The 25,241-nt window shown below is 46.7% G+C and overlaps 1 protein-coding gene across 2 annotated transcripts in view; it reads right to left on the bottom strand.

Moving 5' to 3' along the window:
• PRKCG (protein kinase C gamma) overlaps window positions 1-25,241 on the bottom strand; it is a 763,615-nt gene that overhangs the window by 89,433 nt on the left and 648,941 nt on the right. For both annotated transcript variants that reach the window (XM_075329229.1, XM_075329228.1), the window contains one exon: window positions 9,278-9,409. In XM_075329229.1, coding sequence (XP_075185344.1) covers window positions 9,278-9,409 — 132 coding nt within the window. The remainder of the gene's footprint in view (window positions 1-9,277; window positions 9,410-25,241) is intronic.

Genomic DNA, 25,241 nt, shown 5'->3' with positions numbered 1-25,241 from the left:
TTCCATGACTGAGCTATTCATCCAAAAGGGGCTTCCTGAAATCCATGTGTTTGATTAAAAAAAAAAACTCCATTGAGATGAATGGAACTGATTTATATTCATTGATTTTCTAAATCACATCCTGGAAAAAGTCTTTGGGCTCATACACACTGTCACATTATTGTTTAATACAACCTGCAAAACAGCAGCTGTGAAATTGTGTGGGGTGCCAGGGCACCGTCAAGTGCCTTGGTTTTCCTTTATATCCCATATTTAAAGGCTTACTGTCTAAGAGCATAAGGGACATAAAAATTAAAAATGAACATGGACAAAACAATTCATTATTTTTCCTCCTCATTACTCAACTCCCCCACCTGACATATCCATCAATGCCAATAGCTGCTCACTTTCCCAGTGCCACGTGCTCACTGCCTGGGAGTAATCCTAGACTCTGATCTCTCTTTCAAGCCACACATCCAAGCCCCCTTCACCTCCTGCCGCCTCCAACTCAAAAATATTTCCCGGATCTGTACATTCCTTTCCCAAGAAGCTGCAAAAACCCTAGTACATGCCCTTATTATATCCTGCCTGGATTATTGCAACCTCCTGCTCTGTGGCCTCCCTTCTAATAGTCTTGCACTCCTACAATCTATTCTAAACTATGCTGCCCGGCTAATCGACCTGTCCCCCCGCTACTCCCCGACCTCTCCTCTCTGCCAATCCCTTCATTGGCTTCCCATTGCCCAACGACTGCAGTTCAAAACCCTAAGCCATCCACAACCTGTCTCCTCCCTACATCTCTGACCTAGTCTCCCGGTACTTAGATTAGAGGACAACACCATCCTTTCTTGACCTTTCTTTAAGAGCCCCAAACCACTAGTCTAATCCAGTCTTGCACCACTACAATCTATTCTAAACTATGCTGCCCGGCTAATTCACCTGTCCCCCCGCTACTCCCCGACCTCTCCTCTCTGCCAATCCCTTCACTGGCTTCCCATTGCCTAACGAATCCAGTTCAAAACCCTAACCATGACATACAAAGCCATCCACAACCTGTCTCCTCCCTACATCTGTAACCTAGTCTTCTGGTACTTACCTGCACGTAACCTTCGATCCTCACAAGATCTCCTTCTCTACTCCCCTCTCATCTCCTCTTCCCACCATCGCATCCAAGATTTCTCCCGTGCCTCCCCCATACTCTGGAATGTTCTGCCTCAACACATCAGACTCTCGTCTACCTTGACAAGCTTCATAAGGAACCTGAAGACCCACCTCTTCCGAAAAGTCTACAACCTGCCGTAACCCTCAGTCTGATATAGCGCTGCACAACCAGTTCTACCCTAAAGGTACCGTAACACTAAGCGACGCTCCAGCGATCCCACCAGCAACCTGACCTGGCAGGGATCGCTGGAGCGTCGCTACACGGGTTGCTGGTGAGCTGTCACACAGGCAGATCTCACCAGCAACCAGTGACCAGCCCCCAGCCAGCAGCGATGCGTGGAAGCGATGCAGCGCTTGGTAACTAAGGTAAATATCGGGTAACCAACCCGATATTTACCTTGGTTACCAGCGCACACCGCTTAGCACTGGCTCCCTGCACTCCTAGCCAGAGTACACATCGGGTTAATTACCCGATGTGTAGTCTGGCTATGTGCACAGGGAGCAGGGAGCCGGCAGTGACAGCGTGAGAGCGGCGGACGCTGGTAACGAAGGTAAATATCGGGTAACCAAGGAAAGGGCTTCTTGGTTACCTGATATTTACATTGGTTACCAGCGTCCGCAGAAGCCGGCTCCCCACTCACTGCACATTCAGTTGTTGCTCTCTCGCTGTCACACACAGTGATGTGTACTTCACAGCAGGAGAGCAACAACTAAAAAATGGTCCAGGACATTCAGCAACAACCAACGACCTAACAGCAGGGGCCAGGTTGTTGCTGGATGTCACACACAGCAACATCGCTAGTGTGGCGCCCCTGAGGCTTCCGTCGCCACAGGACATTGCACCCCATCCAGCGGTGTGATGTCCCATTCTGGGTGAGGAAAAGAGTGAACGCCGGTCCCCTGGCAAATCTACACAACACCCATTGTTAGGTACACACTGGGACCAGGGATAGTGGCAGCAACCCTCCCATGCTGCATGCTGAGAGGGGCCATAAGACCCATCCCTGCTCCTATAGGGTACAGCTTAGCAACTGGGGAGGTGGGAGGAGCGATCAGAGAGCAGACAGGGAAAGGAAAGTCAAGTTTAGTCAGATAGAGAGAGAGAGGGAGGAAGGAGGAGGAGGTCTGCAGGAGGCAGACAAGAAGGAGAAGAAGAAGAAAAGCTCTAGTCAGACAGGAGCTAAGGAAAGAAAGAGACGCTTCCTGGTGAAGATCCTGGGACTCAGAGGGTCCAGGTGACACCAAGCAGGGAACGAAGGGATTCCAGGGCCACGGATAGCTTGTGAGCTGTGGTGGCCTGTTCCACAGGAACATCGGTGGAGGGATCAAGCTGCCACAGGGGACGGTCCCTAGAAACAGAAGGAGTGAAAAATCATCTCCAACAGTAAAAACCGAGGCCCAGGGAAAGTTGCAAACTCCCCGGGCCACAGCCCACAGCAGAACCTCTAGAAAGGGGGCAAGTAACCGACAGGCGAGCTCCCAGCCTGGAGGCTGTAGTGGAGGCCGAGCAGGTTCATCCTAAAAGAGCTAGGCTTAAGGAGACTGCTGAAGACAGAGACACTTTAGAGAGAAGGGTACCGGCTTTCATTCCAGGATCTACCCAGGAACGGCGGAGGTCCCTGACAGTGGGTTCCAGCCTTCCGACGGCACCAGTGTGCACCTACCAGGAAGTGTGAGTAAAGATCTTGGAATTGCACCCTCCGGTGTTGTCTCAGTTATTGTTGCCTGCATAGACTTCCATTACACCATAGACTCTCACGAGCACCAACAGTGTGCCCCGGGGCCACCTGTGGGGAGCAGTACCATACCAGCTGCCATTCCATCACTCCGGAGGCCTCATACAGCAGCAGCGGCTTAATAGCCGCATACCACAGGTGGCGTCACGAACACAAGCTTTATTCACCCCCAACACTGCAGCCATATTTAATTGACACCCACCAGGACCACGGAGTCGGGCCCCGCCACCACTGACGACCCCCGGACTAGTCCGACCCAGCACCGGGTGTCCCATAGCCCTGGGGTGGGCGAGTCAACAGCAAGTCGTGCCTCAGCAGCGATGTTGCTAGCGATGTTGCTTAGTGTGACGTGGCCTTTACATACTGTATCCTCACCTATCCCTTGTAGACTGTGAGCCTTCGTGGGCAGGGACCTCTATCCTCCTGTACCTGTCTGTGTCTTGTATTGTTCATGATTATTGTACTTGTGCCTATTATGTATAACCCTTTCACATGTAAAGCGCCATGGAATTGATGGTGCTATAATAATAAATAATAATAATAATAATAATAATAATAAAGACTGCTTATGAACTGTAGGGACATTACCCCTACAAACGGTTTAAGCACGCTATGACTTTAATAAGTGTATATCACGCAGTGTGACAGGAATGGGGGGAACAGAAAGGGGGACTGTAAGCTGACCCTTAAACTAAGTGTCGCGGGCGGAGGAGGGGACGCCGCGCTCTCCCACTGCTCGGGTCCGGCTGGCACTGCGGCTGCTGCGGCCTGCCGCTGCTCGGTGGCTCGAGCGACGGGCCGGATCCCGGGGACTCGAGCGGCGCTCCTCGCCCGTGAGTGAAAGGGGGTTTTTGGGTTTGGGGATTGTTTATTGTCCGTGACGCCACCCACAGTGGTGGTGATTTGTTGACACCACCGCTGCTCTGTATGGGGATCCCGGGAAGGATGGTATGGAGCAGCCAGTTGTTGTGTTGCCCCTCCGTGGGTAGGGGTTGGTGATCCCAGGGCCCAGTGATGAGGTAGGTGATGCAGGGCTTGGTGGGCGCAGGGACGAGGGGGCAGCGCTGTGCCTTACGGCACTGTGGTACTCACTCAGCCTGAGACGATGACACAGTTCTCGGTAAAACACACGGCTGTAAAGACGGTTCCCACGGACGGCTGCACTTGCTTTCCCCAGTAGGTGACGGTGACAGTCCCTCTGTCCTGCACCTATGATTATAATGGTTGCGATGGGTTCCCACCGGTAACCCGCTCCCCGGCTTGGATATGGGCTGGAGGAGCCCTTCTTTGCCCGCAGGCGCTGGCCCTGAGAAACTGGTGCCCTGGCGGTGGCGGTGTCTCTCCGTTACGGTTGGACTGTTGCCTTCAATCGGGACTTGGTTGTTAGGAGACAGACGTCCCCTTCACTGACGGATTTGGCAAATTATGGCGACTCCTAGCCTTGCCGGGATCCAAAAGGCCCCTGCCCTGGTGCTGACTGTTCTTCGTATACTGCTCCAGACCGCCGGGTCACCACCCGTCCGCGGTCCTTCCAGCAACCTCCGAGCAGTCCCCCTGCAGACTATCACCGCCGTCTGTTGACCTTGCTGTCACTGTCCGGGGCACACACCCGGACCAACTTCAGGCTTTACTACTGTCACTTCATCTTCTCTCTTTAGCTTCACTACTACTTCCTTCTACTTCACTCCCTTTTCTTAACTCCTTACTCCTTCACTTCCCTAGCTTAACTGCCTGGTTCTTCCGCCTCCAGGGCTGTGAACTCCTCGGTGGGCGGAGCCAACCGCCTGGCCCACCCCCTGGCGTGAACATCAGCCCCTGGAGGAAGGCAAGAAGGATTTTGGTAGCCTTGGTGTTCCTAACTGGGGTGTAGGGTGTGGTGGTGTTGTGACCTGTGACCCCTGGCTTGCCCAAGGCGTCACATAAGCATACCCTAGGCTTTCCCTCAACCCAGGGGTACGCTTAATGGCAGCGAGGTCTGGGCCCTCAATGTCGCCCAGTCATCTGTCCTTGCCTCTGATGGTAAGACCCCCCCTCCACAACTCACCACCTGGGTTAAAGGGCAAGCACGGAAGTGGAAAACCCCAAAAACAAAACTGACAGACAGGGGTACAACAATACTCACTCACACCTAATACCAACAATAGTGACAACAAAAGGTGTAAAGGAAGGGGAAACACAGAATGGAGAAAGTAACAAGCCAAACTACCTTCACACACACACCAACACAACAGACAGCGGTAGTAGCAGCTGCAGAAATCACCTCCTCACAGCTTCAGGCCTCGCTCAGAATGAACTGAATAACCAACACACTCTGGAGGAAGCAGAAGGTTTTTATCCAGGTCACAAGTGGTCATCAAAGGAATCACCTGGGTAGAGTTAATGAGCTTGCAGATAGCAAGAAAAACAGACATTAACCATGCCAAAAGAAAAGCATATCCTTAATGTGTAAGGCCTTTGATGATAACAGAGGCCCTGAGCCTGTCACTAATCTCACCAAGAGGCAACCATGACAGTAAGAGGGACCGTGACACTGTGCTCTCTGCGTGCTGTGTTTCTTGGACTAGCCGGCAGAGCTGGTGCTCCCCTTGGAAATCTACAAGTGGACTCACCTGGCCCAAAAAGTTTGGGAAGCAGAAAATAAGAGGGAGGTGAGCTTAGGGTGGGAGGAGGAAAAATCGGGTCGCCTGAGAGAGTGAAAGAGAGAAGATACTGCCAGAGACGTGTCCGGGAACAATGGTTAGGGAAGAGGTACAGTGCCGGCTGCATGTGAGAGAGCCCTGGTAGCTTCCAGATGAGTACCGGATGGAGAAGCTCCTTAGGAATGGCAATTCCAAACAAGAAAGAGACATGAGCTGGAGGACCCAAGAGAACTTGGGCCAGGACAAAAGATGAGGAGATCCCCCCTGCCCTGTGAGGAGAAGAAGCGGGCACTGAAGAACATCATAGCAACAAGCTCCTGAGAGTGGATTTGTTCCCCGTCAACAGTACCGTGAGTCTTCTACCGCATAGGCCTCAAAAGCCAGAGTGTGGTATCCGTGCCAGCCAAGTAGTAGAGACCAGTTAGGTTAGTTCCTTCAGTGTAGTTTTGAATATATTTTGCTTGCCGAATTAACCGTTCTATACTTACTTGTAATAGCTAGGGCGACTTATTCTTGCATCGGCCCAGCTAGAGACTGCAATGTAAACTTTACCTTTGCCACATTATATTCCCCCATTGACTTGGGGGAATATAATGTATACAATATATATATGCATACAAGTAAGTGAAAGTCCAGCTCCAGCCTAAAAGCCACCTGGGTTCAGACTCACCCGGTAAACAAAGCCTTGCACGGACATGGACAGGATTGCATCCAGCAATGGAAATGGCTATAAAGAAAATCCAGCAGAGACTTGGAAACACCGGTGCTGTAATAAAACTTCTTTATTTGTGATATCCATAAGAGGACCGTGAGGAAGGTGGACAAGGCCGCCGAAACGCGTAGTCCCATCTGCGATATCTCCTGCTAACCATACTTTGTTGTTCCTGAGCCTTGTAGATCGTGTTTACTTTTTATGGATATCACAAATAAAGAAGAAGTTTTATTACAGCACCGGTGTTCCCAAGTCTTTGCTGGATTTTCTTTATAGCCATATATATATATATATATACCGTGTTTCCCCGATAGTAAGACACCCCCGATAGTAAGAAGTAGTGGGGGTTTTGGGGGGGTCGGCTAATGTAAGACGTACCCCGAAAGTAAGACATAGTAAACGGAAAGCGTTATTTTTTTTTTTTCTTCTTTACAGTACCGGCCGAGCGCCCAGCTGAGCGTCCTGACACTCCGGCGGCCGAGCGCTCAGCTGAGCACCCTGACATGCCAGCGGCCGAGCGCCCAGCTGAGCGCCCTGACATGCCGGCGGCCAAGCGTTCAGCTGAGCGCCCTGACATGCCGGCGGCCGAGCGCCCAGTTCTTCTTTACAGTACCGGCCGAGCGCCCAGCTGAGCGCCCTGACATGCCGGAGGCCGAGCGCTCAGCTGAGAGCCGTCACATGCCGGCAGTCGGGCGCCCAGCCGAGCGCCCTGACACGCCGGCGGCCGAGCGCCCAGCTGAGCGCTCTGACATGCCGGCGGCCGAGCGCTCAGCTGAGCGCCCTTACATGCCGGCGGCCGAGTGCCCAGTTCTTCCTTACAGTACCGGCCGAGCGCCCAGCCGAGCGCCCTGACACGCCGGCGGCGGAGCGCTCAGCTGAGTGCCCTGACATGCCGGCGGCCGAGCGCCCAGCTGAGAGCCGTCACATGCCGGCGGTTGGGCGCCCAGCCGAGCGCCCTGACATGCCGGCGGCCGAGCGCTCAGCTGAGTGCCCTGACATGCTGGCGGCCGAGCGCCCTGCTGAGCGCCCTGACATGCCGGCGGCCGAGCGCTCAGCTGAGAGCTGTCACATGCCGGCGGTCGGGCGCTCAGCCGAACGCTCGGCCACTGAGAAATGTGGCAGTAATGTTGTCCATGGTCCATCAGGACCACGGACAACATACAAAAACACGCAGCCTCAGTGCCCTCATGTGCAGCAATCGCGGCAAGTCCCCATACGGTACATTGCATGGAGACTTGCTGTGATTGCTGTGGGATTTTTTTCCAATATAAGACATACCCCAAAAGTAAGACATAGTGGGACTTTTGGGGGTAAAAAGAATGTAAGACACTGTCTTACTTTCGGGGAAACACGGTATATATATATTATATATATATATATATATATGATATATATATATATATATATATATATATATATATATATATCTATATATATATATATATATACATATATTTCCTGCCTCTCAATAAAACTGACCCCTTGTTTCTACATCCCCATCTTGTACACCATAATTTTACTCTGCACCTTGGTGGTCCCTTGGCCATCGCTTCAACTGCACGATGAAATTAGTTCTTTGTTGCAAGTTTGTTCACTGTTACTACCATGTTTCCTTGAAAGTAAGACAGTGTCTTATAATATTTTCTATACTGTAAATTGCACCAGAGATTATTTTCGGGGTAGGTCTTATTTTCGGGAAAACACAGTACTACATTCAAGGTACAGTACACACAATTTTTCAGCATGGCTAATGATAATATTTTATTAGTAAATGTATGGGTTGCAATATTATATTTCTACTAAACTTTTCAGATATAATTTTTTTGTATTACTTTAGCAGGTTTTTACTATGTAATATATCAGCATGCTATAGGGACTGGCACCTTTATTCCAGCAATGTTTCACTTAGATCACTGATTGCAGCTGTTGTGATACAATCAGAGTTTTCTCTACAGCAGATCTAATGTTGAGGCCTGTATATCCCCATCCACACCACAGCTTTATGTATACATTGTATAGTGACAGAGAGCTGATAATCAATGCTGGTTATTGTAAAGTGATAACCTCTTGTTGATAAAACACTAATTGTATTGAAACAGCAAAACAAAAACCTGTAAGTGACACAACACTAGAATCAGGTTTCTGGGTTTCTGCCTCTACATCATGGTGCTCTCAAATTACATACCAAAAACCTGGTGACAGATTTCCTTTAGAGCAAGCCAACTGTTCTCCACTACCCCCTGCCTCAATGTATATTGAATGAATGTCAAGAGAACATTTTAGACATGTTATACAGTTGACCATTCCCTTCCAATGTTGTCTTTATTCAGCCTACGTTTAACACGTTTGGTCACGGAAAGGCTTTAATTTCTGTCACTGTATTCAACAAGGAATAAACAATTCCACAAAGCTTACTCTTTTGGACATGACCCAAAGACTTGTCTATAATAAAGGGAACCTATCATCTGGTTCATGCCGTCCAAACCACAAGCGGCATTAATCAGAGTCTGGCTGCGCAATTAAAGTCAGGTATATATTTCTCTGAAATGGCTGGGTATAATAGCAGAGTTGCCAACTTGACTTTTTATTTTTTCTGAACAGGTTATCAAAAAATCACATATAGACAATACTCCTGGTCATCTTCTCCCACCACAGGACTTTTGCTATGAGAGAGACCTATCAATCATCTCTTGCCATGCTGGGAAGAGCCGGCCAGGGTTGGTGCCAGATAAGTCTCATCTCACCCTATGACCCTCAATTGATCTTCTAATCATATATTCTCTTAAATGCTGGAGCGTTTCTGTCACAAAGTGAAGGTAGGAAAGCAAGGAACAGGGGCTCCCATGCTGTCCCTCACGCTAGGGGTCCCTAGGCTATCACTAACTTCAGGGTTACCCCTAATAGTGGAGATACCTGAATCATATACCTGGCTATGCTCCTGACCAGAACTAGTCTGATTCCTCCCACCATGGAAGGAAGGAGCAAGAGTTAGAGGGAAACACAGATAATGACAGACAGGGGAAAACCAAAACTGAACCAGATTTACTAACCTTTCCAAAACTTCCTTTCCCAAGCACCATGAGAAAGTTAAAATCCGAGATGTGGAAGCGGCTAGTACCAAAGAAGCTGACACGTTTGGAATCTGTTGGGCTTGGACTTGGAACTGGACCTCGTCTGACTTTCTGCACAACAGAGGTGAAATAAAAGACAATTCATTAACCAACCCAATTTATACAGTTCTTAAAAGGAAAGGATCTTGACACCATAGATGCAGGCTGTCCTTTTTGTATGAATTGATATAGTAGGCATGTGTAAAAAGTGCATAGCATCTACTGCATTATCATATGATATAACGTGCTCATGAAGATACTTTGTGATTGTGAGGATCTTGTATTAGTACAAATTTAATGTTGTGTAATATAACAAAGCAGAAATGGAAGGCTATAATGATCTCCACATATATAGTTGTGTGCAAGTCCAAAATGTACAGGTTCACAACGGTCAACCGATCATCAAGAGGAGATGATGAGCTCAAGATATATCGATGTCTTTAGTACATGGAACACAATGGACAGTGGGGACAATTCCCTTGACATTGATGTTGAATCAAGCTTAGATGCCTTTCTCATTTCCTTATAAAAGTCGCCTTGTATACAACTTTACACCACTTTTCATACAATACCTTGACGGACTTCATGATGACCTGGGCGTACTATAACTGAATATCTTATTTAATCCATATATAGTCTCATACATTTTGTATGCACATGTTAAAAAAAACTTTGCTTGGCCAGATCTCATAAAAGTGTTTGCCTAGTAACCGGAGCTGCGATCCGCGAGTGACTACACACCATCTCCGGGCAATTAAGCTGCTGCCAGACTCACAGGGAATCATTGATTTTACATATGGGAGGACAGGAGAATAACAGCACGACAGATAAGTCCACACATTAAAATGCACTTTTAATCTAACTCAAGATGGAAAATAAACCCATGGAGGCCACAAACAGCCAATTCAGAATTTTTTTGCATTTTGTAAATTTACGACGGTAACATGATGTTTGACATAAACAGATTTCTACACATTTATAACATCAAGGACACATCAGACAGTTTGACATTGTGGAGATGGCAACATTCAGATCAGACAAAAATCCCAGCATTTAGCAAATAGTGAAAGCTAAATACATACGACATAAAGATAATACAACCGAAGGTGATCAAATCAAAACCTACCTGATAAAACGCTGAATTGCTTCCTTTTTGTTTTGTTTATATATGTATATAGATATATATATATATATATATATATATATATATATATATATATATATATATATACATATACATATATGTATATATATATATATATTATATATATATATATATATATATATATGTAGATATATATATTATATATATATATATATATATATATATAGATATAGATATATATAGATATATAGATATATATTATGAGTAACATGTTCTCCTATATTTGTAATTGGCCATTAAAGCAAATGGTTAAATAATAAAGAAGTATAAAACATCTAGCAAAGAAAGGCTGGAAATTGAGTCTTACAGAATAAAGGTTTTATTATCTTCTTTTTTCTTATTATTTTTTTGTGAGCAATACAAAAATATAGTAAAGCCTCTTATTACCGCCCTAGCCCACCTTTAATATTGAAGAGAAGAAAGGGTGTATGTAAAGTCTATAATTAATGTCTCTAATTGTGTGTATAAGAGAAAGAATTTACAACCTTTTACTGCTCTGTCTCCTACCATTATACTCTTACTGCTTAAATTACATCAGATTTATAGCACACATCTCGTTTGTAAAATTAAGGATGCGTTTAAATCCTTATTTTTTGCCTAAGAAGGGGTGTGGCTTATAATGGGAGGGGGGTTACGATGCACTGATGTGGGTGGGGCTTATGATGCACCAATGGGGATGGGGCTTACAATGCACCAATAAGGATGGGGTTTATGATGCACCAATGAGGATGGGGCTTACAACGCTCCAATGGAGATGAGACTTATATGATGCACCAATGGAAGTGGTGCTTACACTGCAATAATGGGGGTAGAGCTTTCAGTTCACCAATGAGGGCAGAACTTAGCCTGCACTAATAGGCATATGATGCACCAATGGGGTTGGGGCTTATGATGCACTAATGGAGGTGGAGCTTATGATGCACCAATGAGGGGTGGGGTTTATTATGCACCAATGGGGTGGGTCTTACGATGCACCAATAGGGGTAAAACTTATATTGCACTAATGGGGTGGTGCTTACCGTGCATCAATGGGGCTGGGACTTCCAATGCACTAATAGAGGTGGAGCTTATGATGTATTAATGAGAGTGTGGGGTTTATTATACACTGATGGGATGGTTCTTACCATGCATCAATGGGGGTGGAACTTATATTACACTAATGGGGTGGGGCTTACAGTGCACCAATGGTGCTGGGACTTCCGATGCACTAATGGGGGTGGGGCTTGTGATGCACCAATGAGGGCTTATAATGCACCAATGGATGTGGAACTTATGATGTACCAATGAAGGTTGGGCTTTTCATGCACAAATTGGGTGGCGCTCACGATGCCTACAATCTTGGTTCAAAAAGAATGGATGTGGAGAAGCGGCTATGCTGCTCTGCTGGTGTCTCATTACAGATGTCACGGTCATCTGAGATGTAGAGTATGGAATGCTGTTTTATTGTCTACGCGTTTTGAAGAGAATTTTAAAACTTCTTGAAACCACGGGTGTTTTTTGACATCTCGATCTGCTGAGACGCCAGCAGCGCAGGACAGCCGCTTCTCCACATCCGTTCATTGGATCTAACACCTGCAAAACAGCAGCAGCAGCTATACTCTGTCTCTGAGCCCATCCGAGTACTGCGCTTCCTCACAACACCCCCGTGAGCACACAAAACGCCTGTTGTCCAGATTATGGCCTATTTTGCACTCCTTCGTTTTTCTAGTTTTTATTCAAATCTTTCAAAAAGTAAGTAATGTAAGGTTAGACAAAAAAAATGCACCAAAGTTACCGTCTGGCGTCATCCACTGTGGTAAATGTGGGGAATTTAAAAGGGAGTCTTTCAGTAGAAAATGATAATTCTTACCAAGCACACATACTCGGGGCATCCATGAGGTGGCGCTTCAGTGCAGCTCACCACCTACTTCTTCTGTATCTTATATCCACAGCCTTAGTGATTTTACAGGAGCCAAAGATGGATGGAGCCCCATGCAAAACAAATTCATGGGAAAAGGCACTAAACGTTTTGGCCACACTCAGGGCTCTCTCAAAGCGCCCTAGTAACTGGACAAGTGCTCTCCGATATTTTATCAGATAGCCCTTGGCCCAATGTTATGGGGCAGTGCTGATAAACATTTTGTATTCTCATACTGTTTCAGCAAGAGAAAAAAGTCCAGTAAGCTATGAGTCAAAGAAGGAAAGTATTTCTATCACATATATTAGCCTTTCTCAAGTGTCTTGTAATTGAAGTGTTCCACTGAATGTTAGCTCATTGGTTAGCACATTTGCTCAGTGGTTGGTACAGTTGCTCAGTGGTTAGGATGGTTGCTCAGTGGTTGGCATGAATGTTCAGTAGTTAGCACGGTTGCCCAGTGGTTAGCATGGTTCCTTAGTGGTTAGCACAGTTGCTCAGTGGTTAGCATGGTTGCTCAGTGGTTGGCACAGTTGCTCAGTGGTTAGGATGGTTGTTCAGTGGTTGGCATGAATGCTCAGTTGCTAGCACGGTTGCTCAGTGGTTAGCATGGTTGCTAAGTGGTTGACACGGTTGCTCAGTGGTTGGCACAGTTGCTCAGTGGTGAACATGGTTGCTCAGTGGTTAGGATGGTTGCTCAGTGGTTGGCATGAATGCTCAGTAGTTAGCATGGTTAGCATGGTTGTTTAGTGGTTAACATGGTTGCTCAGTGGTTAGTACGGTTGCTCAGTGGTTGGCACGGTTGCTCAGTGGTTAGGATGGTTGCTCAGTGGTTAGGATGGTTGTTCAGTGGTTGGTATGAATGCTCAGTGGTTAGCATGGTTGCTCCGTGGTTAGCATTGTTGCTTAGTGGTTGGCACAGTTGCTCAGTGGTTGGCACTGTTGCTCAGTGGTGAACATGGTTGCTCAGTGGTTAGAATGGTTGCTTAGTGGTTGGCATGAATGCTCAGTGGTTAGCATGGTTGCTTAGTGGTTATCATGGTTGCTTAGTGGTTGACACGGTTGCTCAGTGGTTGCCACGGTGCTCAGTGGTGAGCATTGTTGCTCAGTGGTTAGAATGGTTGCTTAGTGGTTAGCATGGTTGCTAAGTGGTTGGCATGGATGCTCAGTGGTTAGCACGGTTGCTTTGCAGCACTGCAGTCCTGGGACATAATCCTACCAAGGGCTATGACTTTAAGTATTTTGTGTGTTCTCTCCATGTTTTTGTGGGTTTCCCCTCACATTTGAAATACATAGTCATAGGGAATGTAGTTTGTGAGCCCCAGTGGGGACAGTGATGATCTTTTCTGTAAAGCGCTGTGGAATTAATGGCGGTATGTAAGTGAGCAAACAAAGTAATGGATATTATAGTAATGTTTAGATATATATGCACACTCAAAAATATGTAAAGTGATATAAAGAAAACTTCCCAGCAACCATAGAGCAATGTAATAAGTGTAAGATATGCGGTGCTTTATCTGGTCTGTTACCACTTTTTTGCTGGCAATAGAATATTGTTGTAATATAAAAAAAAAATTAAACATAAATTAGAAAAAAAATAAAGTTTCAAAATTGTATTTCTCAATTTGCCTGAATCTGTAGAAGCTTCAAAACAGAATGTTCCCATGATCTAGGAATATTATTATTATTATTATTATTATTATTATTATTATTATTATTATTATTATTATTATTATTATTATTATCCCTTTGTGAAAATAAAGCAATTTAAAGTGAACAATGTAATATTATTTGTCTTTCTTTGGGTAAGAATATAACAGTATACAGTGATTGTAATTTACTGTATATTAAGGCGATAGATGTCACATACACATAAGTGCAGCTTTCAGGACACTGGATTTCATTCCTTGCAGTTGTAAAATGTTTATAGTGGTGAATTGTAGAGTGGAGCAAGCTCGCCCTCTAGTGGAAAAGTGGAGCAGTGCACAAGCATTGATACAGCCAAGAATAACTTTATAGTCCTAATTAACATGTGACAGAAAAGAATATTCATTGATTAAAATACCAATTGGGCTTTAAAATGTTAACTATTACCAAGAGCTGTTTTATTGTTTTTTTTTGGGGGAGGGGGTTATTAACTAGCCATGCACACTTATGGTCTGTTTTTGACACCCTCCATTCCCTGTGTGTCATGATCATGCTCTGCTAGCCCGCCGTTCTGCAGAGCCAGTTTGTAGCATTTGCTCTGTGGGACAGTCTCCTGCAGAACTGGCTTACCCTTTTTCTCCCCTCCGGTTTTTGGACTCTCCCTGACCCTAGGGGAGGGGTCCTGCGGACCTCGATTTGGACCCCCCTCCGCTTTATTACGAAGCCGACCCTGCTGCTGCGCTGTCAGTGATATTACTGGTTTTGGCAAGTACTCAGCTCTGATCTGCTCGTGTCTTCCCTGATCCTGTCCCGCTACCGCTCCCCTTCCTCCCTCTGAGTCTGCATTCCCTGACCTCCCATGACCCCGTCCATCTCACCCTCCTATTCGGTTCTGCTCGTCCCAGTGTTCTGTCCTTCTCACACCGTTTACCTCCCTCTGTGTTACCCACCTTGTCCACTCATTCCCATCCCGGTTAGTTAGTTCATCCCTTCCTACTGACTGACTCCCTTTCCATACCGACTTCGGCTTGTGCTTTGACTCTGTTTCAGTTTTCCTTATTGTCCTGACGTTACCTTCCAGTGCATTGACCTCAGCCTGTTTGATTACTCTCCCCTAGGTTCTGTGTCACCTAGGATTTTCTTCTATTAGTTCCTATCTGGTTGTGCTTGGGCGACACCTGGTGGGTCAGCCCTGAACTGCATCAGGTTAGCATCACACTGTGGCCTTGTTCTTAAAAAAGGCAGAATCCACATCTATCCTCCTTTTATAGCATAAACTTGTGGACAAAACCTTTAATAATATTAATAATATTTAGTGAACTATCATGAGCAGCAGGGTCGGACATATCATTGGTGCAACCTGCACGGGCCCAAGAGGTCAGGGGGCCCATTTCTATCTCCAAAGCAGGTGACATTTTGCATTTTTATGAGCTCTGAGCTCTTGGGCTGCAAAAGGCCCATATATTTTTCTTGCACAGGGATCCTTTTCTGTTTTCTGGACCAGAACCTCCAAGTTTTTGAGCAGTTTTTAGTTTTTCAGAACAATTTGTGAAGTTTCCAGTCCGTTTCCGCTCCAAAATGTCCTCCAAAACTCTGTGTGCACTTAGCCTTAAAGTTTGTGCTCATGGTGTCTTTAAAAAGGTGCAAAAGTTAAACTATTTAAAAAGTTAGAGGTGATGTTTATATACTTATTAGTGATGAGCGAGTATGCTTGTTACTACTCGGTACTCGCACGAGTATCACTGTACTCGGGCTACTCGGCGAGGACCGAGTAATCTCGCGATACTCGTGCTGTACTCGTGGTCTTCATCCCTGCATGTTGGCGCTCTTTTGAGAGCCAGCCCTCATGCAGGGATTGGCTGGCAGACCACTGCAATGCCACAGCCCTGTTAGTTGTGGAATTGCAGTGATTGGCCGGCCCGCACAGCGTGACCGAGCCTTTATACCGGCGGGCGCGCTGTGCTCTGCACACAGCCATCCAGACAGTGAGTGCAGGGAGAGGGTTGCTGCTTCAGGGAAAGGTTTGCGGCCCTTTATAGTTATTTCCGTAGCAGGGCTGCAAACAGTGTGACCAGAAGTCCTTGTCAGGACTATTATAGTTGTATACAGGCAGGCAGGGTATAGCCAGGTCGGAGTACAGGAGAAGAGTCCTTCTCAGGACTATTGTTGCTGTATACAGGCAGGCAGGGTATATAGCCATTCCTAGTGGTGACCGTATACCAGCCTTCATCATATCTGGGGCTGGTGTACACAGTCTAAAACAGTCCTGATAGTGTCAGACTTCTCAGTAATTGTCGCTCCTAAAAACCTGTTAGGTTCTTAGTGCGTCCGTGCTTGCATTTAAAAACCGCACGTGTGTGCCTGTCGGTGGCAGCATACAGGTGCACTTGTGTGCGTTTTGCACAAACTTGGATATAACGCACAAGTCTAGTGAATAGTGGTGGTGCAGGCAGAGGCCGAGGTCGTGGGCAAGCTCTAATTTCGCCACAACAAAGGGCCACATCTACTCGCTCGCACGTCCTGTCCCAAATTCTTGGGGACCGCAGCAGTACACCGCTCTTGAACCAAGACCAGTGTCAACAGGTTGTTAGTTGGATAGCGGATAATGCTTCCAGTCAGATTGGCACCACCACAAACACTCTGTCTTCCACACGGTCCAGTGTCAGTAGCCGTGATACTGCACCGCACATTTCAGAACCTGATCCTCCTTCCTACCACAAGGCTGAGTACACGTCCTCGGACATTAATGATCCCACACTTGGACACTCGGAAGAGCTGTTCACGTTTCCATTCGCACATTCTGGCCTCTCGCCAGCTCATGTTGAAGTGGGTCATGAGGAGATCGTATGTACAGATGCCCAAATATTTGAGCAGCCACGTTCTCACGAAGTTGGCAACGTGTCTCAACAAGGGGTGGACGATGATGAGACACAATTGTCAGGAAGTCAGGAGGAGGAGCAGGGTGCGGAAGAGGAAGATGACGTGGTGGATGATCCAGTAACTGACCCAACCTGGCAGGAGGATATGCAGAGCGAGGACAGCAGTGCACAGGGGGAGGGAGGCGTAGCATCCCAACAGGCAGTAAGAAGCAGGGTGGTGGCCCCAGGCAGAAGTCAGGCAACCGTTCCCCGGAACAACAACACGACACAAGGTGCCTGTATAAATGTTAGGTCTTCCCGAGTCTGGCAGTTTTTGAAATTGGCTCCAGATGATTCTAAAAAGGCCATTTGCAACACCTGCCGTGCCAGCATCAGCAGGGGTACCAAAACTAGCATCCTGACCACCACCAGCATGATCAGGCACATGTCAGCCAAGCACCCGACTTTGTGGGAAGTACAACAGAGTCGAGGAGTAGTGATTGCTGATGTCACTGCTACGTCTTCGCTTGTTGTGCATGCGAGCCAATCCCCTGTCCATGCTGCCTGCGAACAAGCCTCCTCCGGTCCTGCACCTGCAGTTGCCTACGCAGAAATAACACCATCATCAAGCACGTCCTTGTCCCAGCGCACCGTTCAGTTATCCATTCAGCAAACCTTTGAACGCAGGCGCAAATACACTGCCAACGCCCCACATGCCACAGTTCTAAATGCTAACATTTCGCGACTGCTTGCGCTGGAAATGTTGCCTTTTAGGCTGGTGGAGACAGAAGCATTCCGCGACCTGATGGCGGCAGCTGTCCCACGTTACTCGGTCCCCAGCCGCCACTATTTCTCCCGGTGTGCCGCCCCCGCATTGCATAACCACGTGTCACAAAACATCACACGTGCCCTGAACAACGCTGTTTCACCCAAAGTCCACCTAACCACAGACACGTGAACAAGTGCTTGTGGGCAAGGCCGCTACATCTCGTTGACGGCACACTGGGTTAATATTGTGGAAGCTGGGACCCAGTCTGAGCGAGGGACGGAACACGTCCTTCCCACACCAAGGTTTGCAGGCCCTACCTCAGTCAGGGTTTCACCCACACTCTACAGCTCCGGAATGTCATGCTCTTCAGCCTCCTCCTCCTCCTGCGCATCCTCATCCACTTTACCCTCCACACCAGTCCCAAGCTGGAAGCACTGCAGCACTGCCTCGGCGAAGCGGCAACAGGCTGTGCTGAAGCTAATCTGCATAGGTGACAAACCCCACAATGCAGAAGAGGTGTGGACAGCTCTGAAACAGCAGGCAGATCACTGGCTCACACCTCTGAACCTAAAGCCAGGAAAGGTCGTGTGTGACAATGGCCGGAACCTGGTGGCAGCTTTGAGGCGAGGCCAGCTGACACATGTTCCATGCGTGGCCCATGTGCTCAACCTCGTGGTTCAGCGGTTTCTAAAGTCATACCCAGAGCTGTCTGATCTGCTGGTAAAAGTTCGCCACCTGTCTGCACATTTTCGAAAGTCACCTACTGCTTCAGCAGGCCTTGCCGGCTTTCAGCGCCGTTTGCATCTTCCGGCTCACAGACTGGTGTGTGATGTCCCCACGCGTTAGAATTCAACTCTGCACATGTTGGTCAGGATATGTGAGCAGAAGAGGGCAGTTGTTGAGTACCTGCATCACCTAAGCCGTCGGGAAATGGGTCAAACTCCACACATAACACCTGAGGAGTGGAGATGGATGTCCGACCTATGTACCATCCTCCAAAACTTTGAGGACTCCACCAAGATGGTGAGTGGTGATGACGCCATTATTAGCGTCACCATACCGCTTCTCTGCCTTCTAAAATGGTCTCTGCTCAAAAACAAACATGATGCATTGCAGGCGGAGCGCGATGAGTTGGAGCAAGAAACAGTAGTGGGTGTGGGTGATAACACACAGCCCAGCCTCGTCTCATCACAACGTGCAGTGGAGGACTATGACGAGGAGGAGGATGAAGACATGGAGCAACTCTCCGGCCAAATTGAGGATATGACATGCACACCAGTCATATCCTCGGTTCAGCGTGGCTGGCCAGAGGACAGGGTAGATGAGGAGGAGGAGGAGGAGGAGGAGGAGGAGGAGGACAGCATGTTCAGTCATCGTGTTGGTCAGGATACTGAAGTACTGGCTGTTAAGAGTCTGGCGCACATGGCTGACTTTATGGTAAGCTGCCTGTCTCGTGACCCTCGCGTTAAGAACATCTTGGCCGACAATCATTACTGGTTGGTAACAGTGTTAGACCCACGCTTCAAGGAGAACTTTATGTCTCTTATTCCCGAGGCGGAGAGGTCAGCCAAAATACAGCAGTTCCGGAAGGCCATAGTCATGGAAGTAGGCAAAGCATTCCCCTCACAAAACGCTAGCGGCATAGGTCAGGAATCAGTGGACAACCAAGGCGTACAGCCGAGAGGGGCACAAGTCCAATCCGCCAGAGGTAGGGGAACAGTCTTTAAGATGTGGGACAGTTTTCTCAGCCCCTCACGTACCACAGCCCCTGAGGTGCGGGGTAGTGCCACAAGAAATCCTAAGTTTGCCCAGATGCTCAAGGAGTACCTTGCAGATCGAACAACTGTACTCCGACATTCCTCTGTGCCTTACAATTATTGGGTATCCAAGGTGGACACGTGGCATGAATTGGCTCTCTACGCCTTGGAAGTCCTGGCCTGCCCTGCCGCTAGCGTTTTGTCAGAGCGTGTTTTTAGTGCCGCAGGTGGAATCATTACAGATAAACGCACCCGCCTGTCAACTGAAAATGCTGACAGGCTGACTCTGATCAAGATGAACAAGGGTTGGATTGGGCCAGACTTCACCACACCACCAGCAAATGAGAGCGGAATTTAAAGTTTGTAACGGGAATTTGCCATGTACCTCCACTCACCCATGGGTACACACTTCTGGACTTTCTATAATCGCTGAACTGCTCCTCCTTCTCCTCATGCACCACCATGATGACCGTTACAATAGTTAGGCCTTTGTTTCAGGTATACCCCCAGTGGTAAATTTTTTCGCCCATTCTTTCAGAATGGACATTACAACGATAGGAGACCCGCTCCTTTGCAATGGGAACAATGTTTTGAGGCCCTCATGCACGTCTCTATCCAGGGACAATGTGGAGCCTCCCAATTTTTGGCTGCCCTGCCAAAGGGCTATACTACAATAGACCCACTTCCTTACAATGGGCACTTCAGGTTTACAGGCCCTCATGCACGTCTCTATCCAGGGACAATGTGGAGCCTCCCAATTTTTGGCTGCCCTGCCAAAGGGCTATACTACAATAGACCCACTTCCTTACAATGGGCACTTCAGGTTTACAGGCCCTCATGCACGTCTCTATCCAGGGACAACGTGGAGCCTCCCAATTTTTGGCTGCCCTGCCAAAGGGCTATACTACAATAGACCCACTTCCTTACAATGGGCACTTCAGGTTTACAGGCCCTCATGCACGTCTCTATCCAGGGACAACGTGGAGCCTCCCAATTTTTGGCTGCCCTGCCAAAGGGCTATACTACAATAGACCCACTTCCTTACAATGGGCACTTCAGGTTTACAGGCCCTCATGCACGTCTCTATCCAGGGACAACGTGGAGCCTCCCAATTTTTGGCTGCCCTGCCAAAGGGCTATACTACAATAGACCCACTTCCTCAAAATGGGCACATTAGACTCAAGAGGCCTTCATGTATGTCTCTTCTCAGGGACATCGAAGTGCCACACAATGTTTTCACGTAAAATCTTTCATGTAATCTCCAAAAGTAACATACACCAGCTCTATCTCACTATTGGGTATGTGCCCTTAACATTTCCGCCATGAAAATTCATTTTGGTGTCATTTTGGAAGGTTTTCTGGTGAGTCTGTAAAAATGGCGTAAAACGCGAACAAAATTGTTCACAGCTGTGACTTTTGAGTGATAAATGCTTCAAGCGGTCTTCCCCATGCTGTTGCCATGTCATTTGAGCACTCTTCTGAGACTTTTGTGACATTTTTAGGGTTTCTACATGCTGCCGGGGGTCATTTCATAAAAATACTCGGGTCTCCCATAGGATAACATTGGGCTCGGTGGTCGGGCTGAGTACACGAGTATCTTGGGATGCTCGGCCCGAGCCTCGAGCACCCGAGCTTTTTAGTAGTCGCTCATCACTAATACTTATGATTGCAGAACTCAGTAAATATATCGAAAAAATTCCATCACGTACAGTTTTTTTTCCACAAACACTGACTTCATAGACTTTTTTTTGCACCATACTTTAACCCCTTTTTGGGACCTTTGGTGGATGATTTTGGTGTCATTAGATTCGTTAGAAATTCTTTTAGACAGAATTGCTGTGCCACCACCATTCCTTTCAGTATTTAGTGGTTGTGGTGGATTAAGCTTCTGCTGCTAACAACGGGATCGAAATTGCTACAATTAGCTGTCGTAAACCACCGAACAACTTTTGCCACATTTGCAGTTGTTTTGTAGTGAATAACAAAAAGGAACATTATGGATTCATTAGAAAAGTGTATCATGTTTATTTTGGTGTAAAACTAGATGATCTGGACAAGTTGTGGGCTCCACATTACACACCCCCACCTGGGTCTGGGGTGACTCGTTACCGGGCAGTGGTTTGGCTCCTGGGACGCCGTTGTGGCTAGGCCTGATTCCGTAACCACTACGGTGTCATTTAGGAAATAGGAAGGGGATGATGACAATTTATTCCTGACGTCACCTGTAGTATGTGGCAAGTTAGGTGCCGCCGCTGCGGGATGGAGACCTCTGGGGCAGATGGTGACGCAGCTTAGATGGTGCAGCTCTCCACAGGCAGAGCTAGGCCCCAGGGAGGATGGGGGTAGTAGTAGTAGGCGATGGCGGCGGTTGCAGGGCAGGAGGTGCAGGAGAATAACGGAGCGACACAGGGATGCAGTCTCAAGGTTTTTACTCACTGTAGCAGGTTCCAAGGTAACACAACATGACAGTGACCGCCTTTGGAGTGCTGGGGTTTTATTGTGATTGGCTCCAGCTGACCCTGGGTAGTTTGGGGGTCGAGTCTGGTGCACCTTTCTTATGTGTACCTTCTCTGGTCATCTTCCTGCACTTGCTTCTCCCTCCTGCTTTGCGCCCTCACACGCTGAGCCCTAAGTCAGTGCCTGCGGACCTTTTTGGGTGGCTTGAAGCTCTATGTTTTGGCCCCTTGGGGTCACCTTCCATCGAATTCGTGTGTGGATGTGGCCTTGGTGATTGCAGTCACCTCGACCTCTGGTTTTACTAGTGGAGTACTTAGGTTCTTCTCCTCTAACTTAAGGACCAGTCCCTGATTTGCGACCTAGTCCTTCCACCCAAAGGTTAGATGTGGAACAAGGCCACGGGGGTATGTTGTACTTCCCCATGGTCTCTAGAACTCCATATGTCTTGCACCTGGGTCAAGCCAAACCAGCTCCAGACTACAGGTCTTTTCTCCTCCACCACTCCTTCACACTCCACAGACACGACTGTGTGTTCCCACTCCTAAGACTCCACCCCTCCAGCCATGCTTCGGGTATAATACACCCTTGCCATGTCTGATGAGGTGTTGCTGAGTGAGAGTGTTGTGTTTTTCATGAACCGCTGATGACCTCCTCCATACCCAGGATGGAATACCACACCTCAGGCTGAGGTGCAGTACCTCTGTGGCGACTGAAGCCTCAGGAGTGCCACACACACATGGTGTGTTCTGTTTGTGAAGAACTACGACAGTGGTCTAAAGGGAAGAGAGATTTCATTTTGAAGTGCCTATGAGCTGGAGGGAATCACAAAATCATTGTGATGACTGAAACTTTTGTATGTGTAAAGTGGCTGAACTCAACCTTAAAAATAAGAAAGAAATTAGATTCCTGGACCTCAGTGATTCTCCCTTAACCTCATGATCTAGAAATGCCAGTCCCTTCACCTCCTGGAAAAACTTGACAATGCTCCTTATTCAGAAGCTTCAGGACATGGAGAGCAGTCATCTGATGAAGACTTTCACGCTAGGCCCAATGAGCCACAACTTTTTTCACACCTCAAATTAAATAATTTAGTCGGGGACTTGGAACTTCCTAAACATTCTGCAGAATCTTTAGATTTTAGACAACAGTAAAAGAACCTGCTAGCTTCTGGTACCTGTTTTTCATGGTACAGAACCAGAGAAAAGGAATTCCTTATATGCTTTTGTTAAGACATGCTCTAATGTATTGTAGTGATGTTCCTGGGCTGAAGGAAAAATGTAACATGGAGTGCATTGTGAGTGAGTGGAAGCTCTTTATTTATTCATTCCAAAAAATGCGAAAGCTGCTACAGCACAATGGCAGAAAGTGTGCTTCATTGCGTTTTGTGCATTCTGTGCACTTGAAGGAAAGCTATGAGAATTTAACCTTTATTCTCAAGAAACCTAACTATGAGGATCATGGATGGTCAATATGTGGTGATTTAAAAGTTCTCTCTTTGGTCATTGGAGGATGGAGGATACACAAACTACTCATGTTTTTTGTGTGAATGGGACAGTCAGGATAGGACTCATCACTGGAGCCAAAAAGGTTGGCCAACGAGAACATCTTTGCAATCTGGACTCAAGAAAATAGTTGTGGAAAGTTTAGTTGATTCCACTTAAGGTCTCCTGCCACCGATTCACATTAAGATTGGACTGATGAAGCAGTTTGTGAAAGCTCTACCCAAGTAAGTAGGAACTTTTAGGTACCTGTGTATCAAGTTTCAGGGTCTGTCCAAAGCAAAACTGAAGGAAGGCATTTTTGTGGGTTTGGATATTCGGAAACTCTTGAAGGATGACGTTTTTGAAAGGGAAATGAAAGATGTTGAGAAAAGGGCTTGGGATTCTTTTAAAGAAGTTGTGAATAAATTGCTAAGAAACAGCAACTATCCAAAATGTTAGTCCATCATGGAGAACATGCTGAAACGTTTCAAAGTCTTGGGTTATATAAGAAAGATTTCATCAGGATATCAAGGAAATAGGATGACGATAACAATGGAGATGTAACGTTAACATGATGTGGGACAACTACTGGATGCTTCACAGAGAATATCTGCAGCCTTAAAATAGAGAAAAGGTATCAAGGGAAGCTTTAAAGAGAAAAGGAAAAGGCTCCAGAATTAATTTCCAGTAAGATTGCAGAATGAATTTTCAATAAATATATATATATAATATTGTGTACATTTTTGGCTACAATAAAGATTTTTATTGTTCATCTCACTTCTGCCTAATTTCACTTGTGTTTTGTGCAAAATCCAAACATAATGGTTACAAATTGAAGGGGTTTTTTTTTTTTTTTTTTTTTAAATCACGGCAAAAGAAAACATAAGAATCAGTCATTGGATTTGCTAAAATCTTCACAAACCCAAATTTTGCATACCTGGTTTTAGTGGAGAAAATGCACCCACTCCCTTGACATATAGTTAGGTTCAGAAATATTTGTACAGTGACCAAATCTTCATGATTTCAGCTTTGCCAACCACTATTGTTTTTGTTATAATGAAACAACTGTAATGTAGTTGAAGATTAGACTTTCAGGTTCAATTAAAGGGGTTGAACAAAAATATCCTGTGAAACGTTTAGGAATTGCAACCATTGTCATACAAAGCCTCCTTATTACAGGGGCTCAAAAGTATTTTGACAAACTTTAACTTTGCCAGAAATAAAATATTCATTTTAAATACTTTGTAGAGAATCTTTTGCAGGCAATGACTGCCTGAAATCAAGAAGCCATCGATGTCACCAAACGCTGGGTTTCCTCCTTTGTGATACTTTGCGCCTTTACTGCAGCTGACTTCAGTTGTTGCTTGTTTGTCAGTCTTTCTGCCTTAAGTTTTCTGTTAAGCATGTGAAATGCAGATCGATGAGGCTGAGATCTGGTGATTTACTTGGCCTTTTCAGAATATTCTACTTCTTTGCCTTATAAAACTCCTGGGTTGCTTTCACGGTATGTTTTGGGTCATTGTCCATCTGTACTGTGAAGGGCAGTCCAATCAATCTTGCTGCATTTGGTTCCATGTGTGGAAAAAATATAACCCTCTACACTTCAGAATTCATCCATCTGCTTCTCTCTTCAGTCACATCATCACTAAACACCAGTGCCCCACTGCCACTGGAAGTAATGCATGCCCGGCCATCACATCACCTCCACCATGTACTACAGAGGATGGGGTGTGCCATTTCAAGCCTTCTCCTTTCTTCTTCACATCATTCTGGAGCAGGTTGATCTTAGTTTCATCAGTCCACAGAATGCTAGTCCAGAACTGAGCTGGCTTCTTTAGATGCTTTTTGGCAAAGTCTAATCTATTTTTAAGGCTGA

This window comes from Anomaloglossus baeobatrachus, chromosome 11, assembly GCF_048569485.1.
Source record: "Anomaloglossus baeobatrachus isolate aAnoBae1 chromosome 11, aAnoBae1.hap1, whole genome shotgun sequence".
NCBI classification, from domain to species: domain Eukaryota; kingdom Metazoa; phylum Chordata; class Amphibia; order Anura; family Aromobatidae; genus Anomaloglossus; species Anomaloglossus baeobatrachus.
The sequence above is the reverse complement of the archived record's forward strand: the minus strand, read 5'-3'. Positions and strand labels throughout refer to the sequence as shown.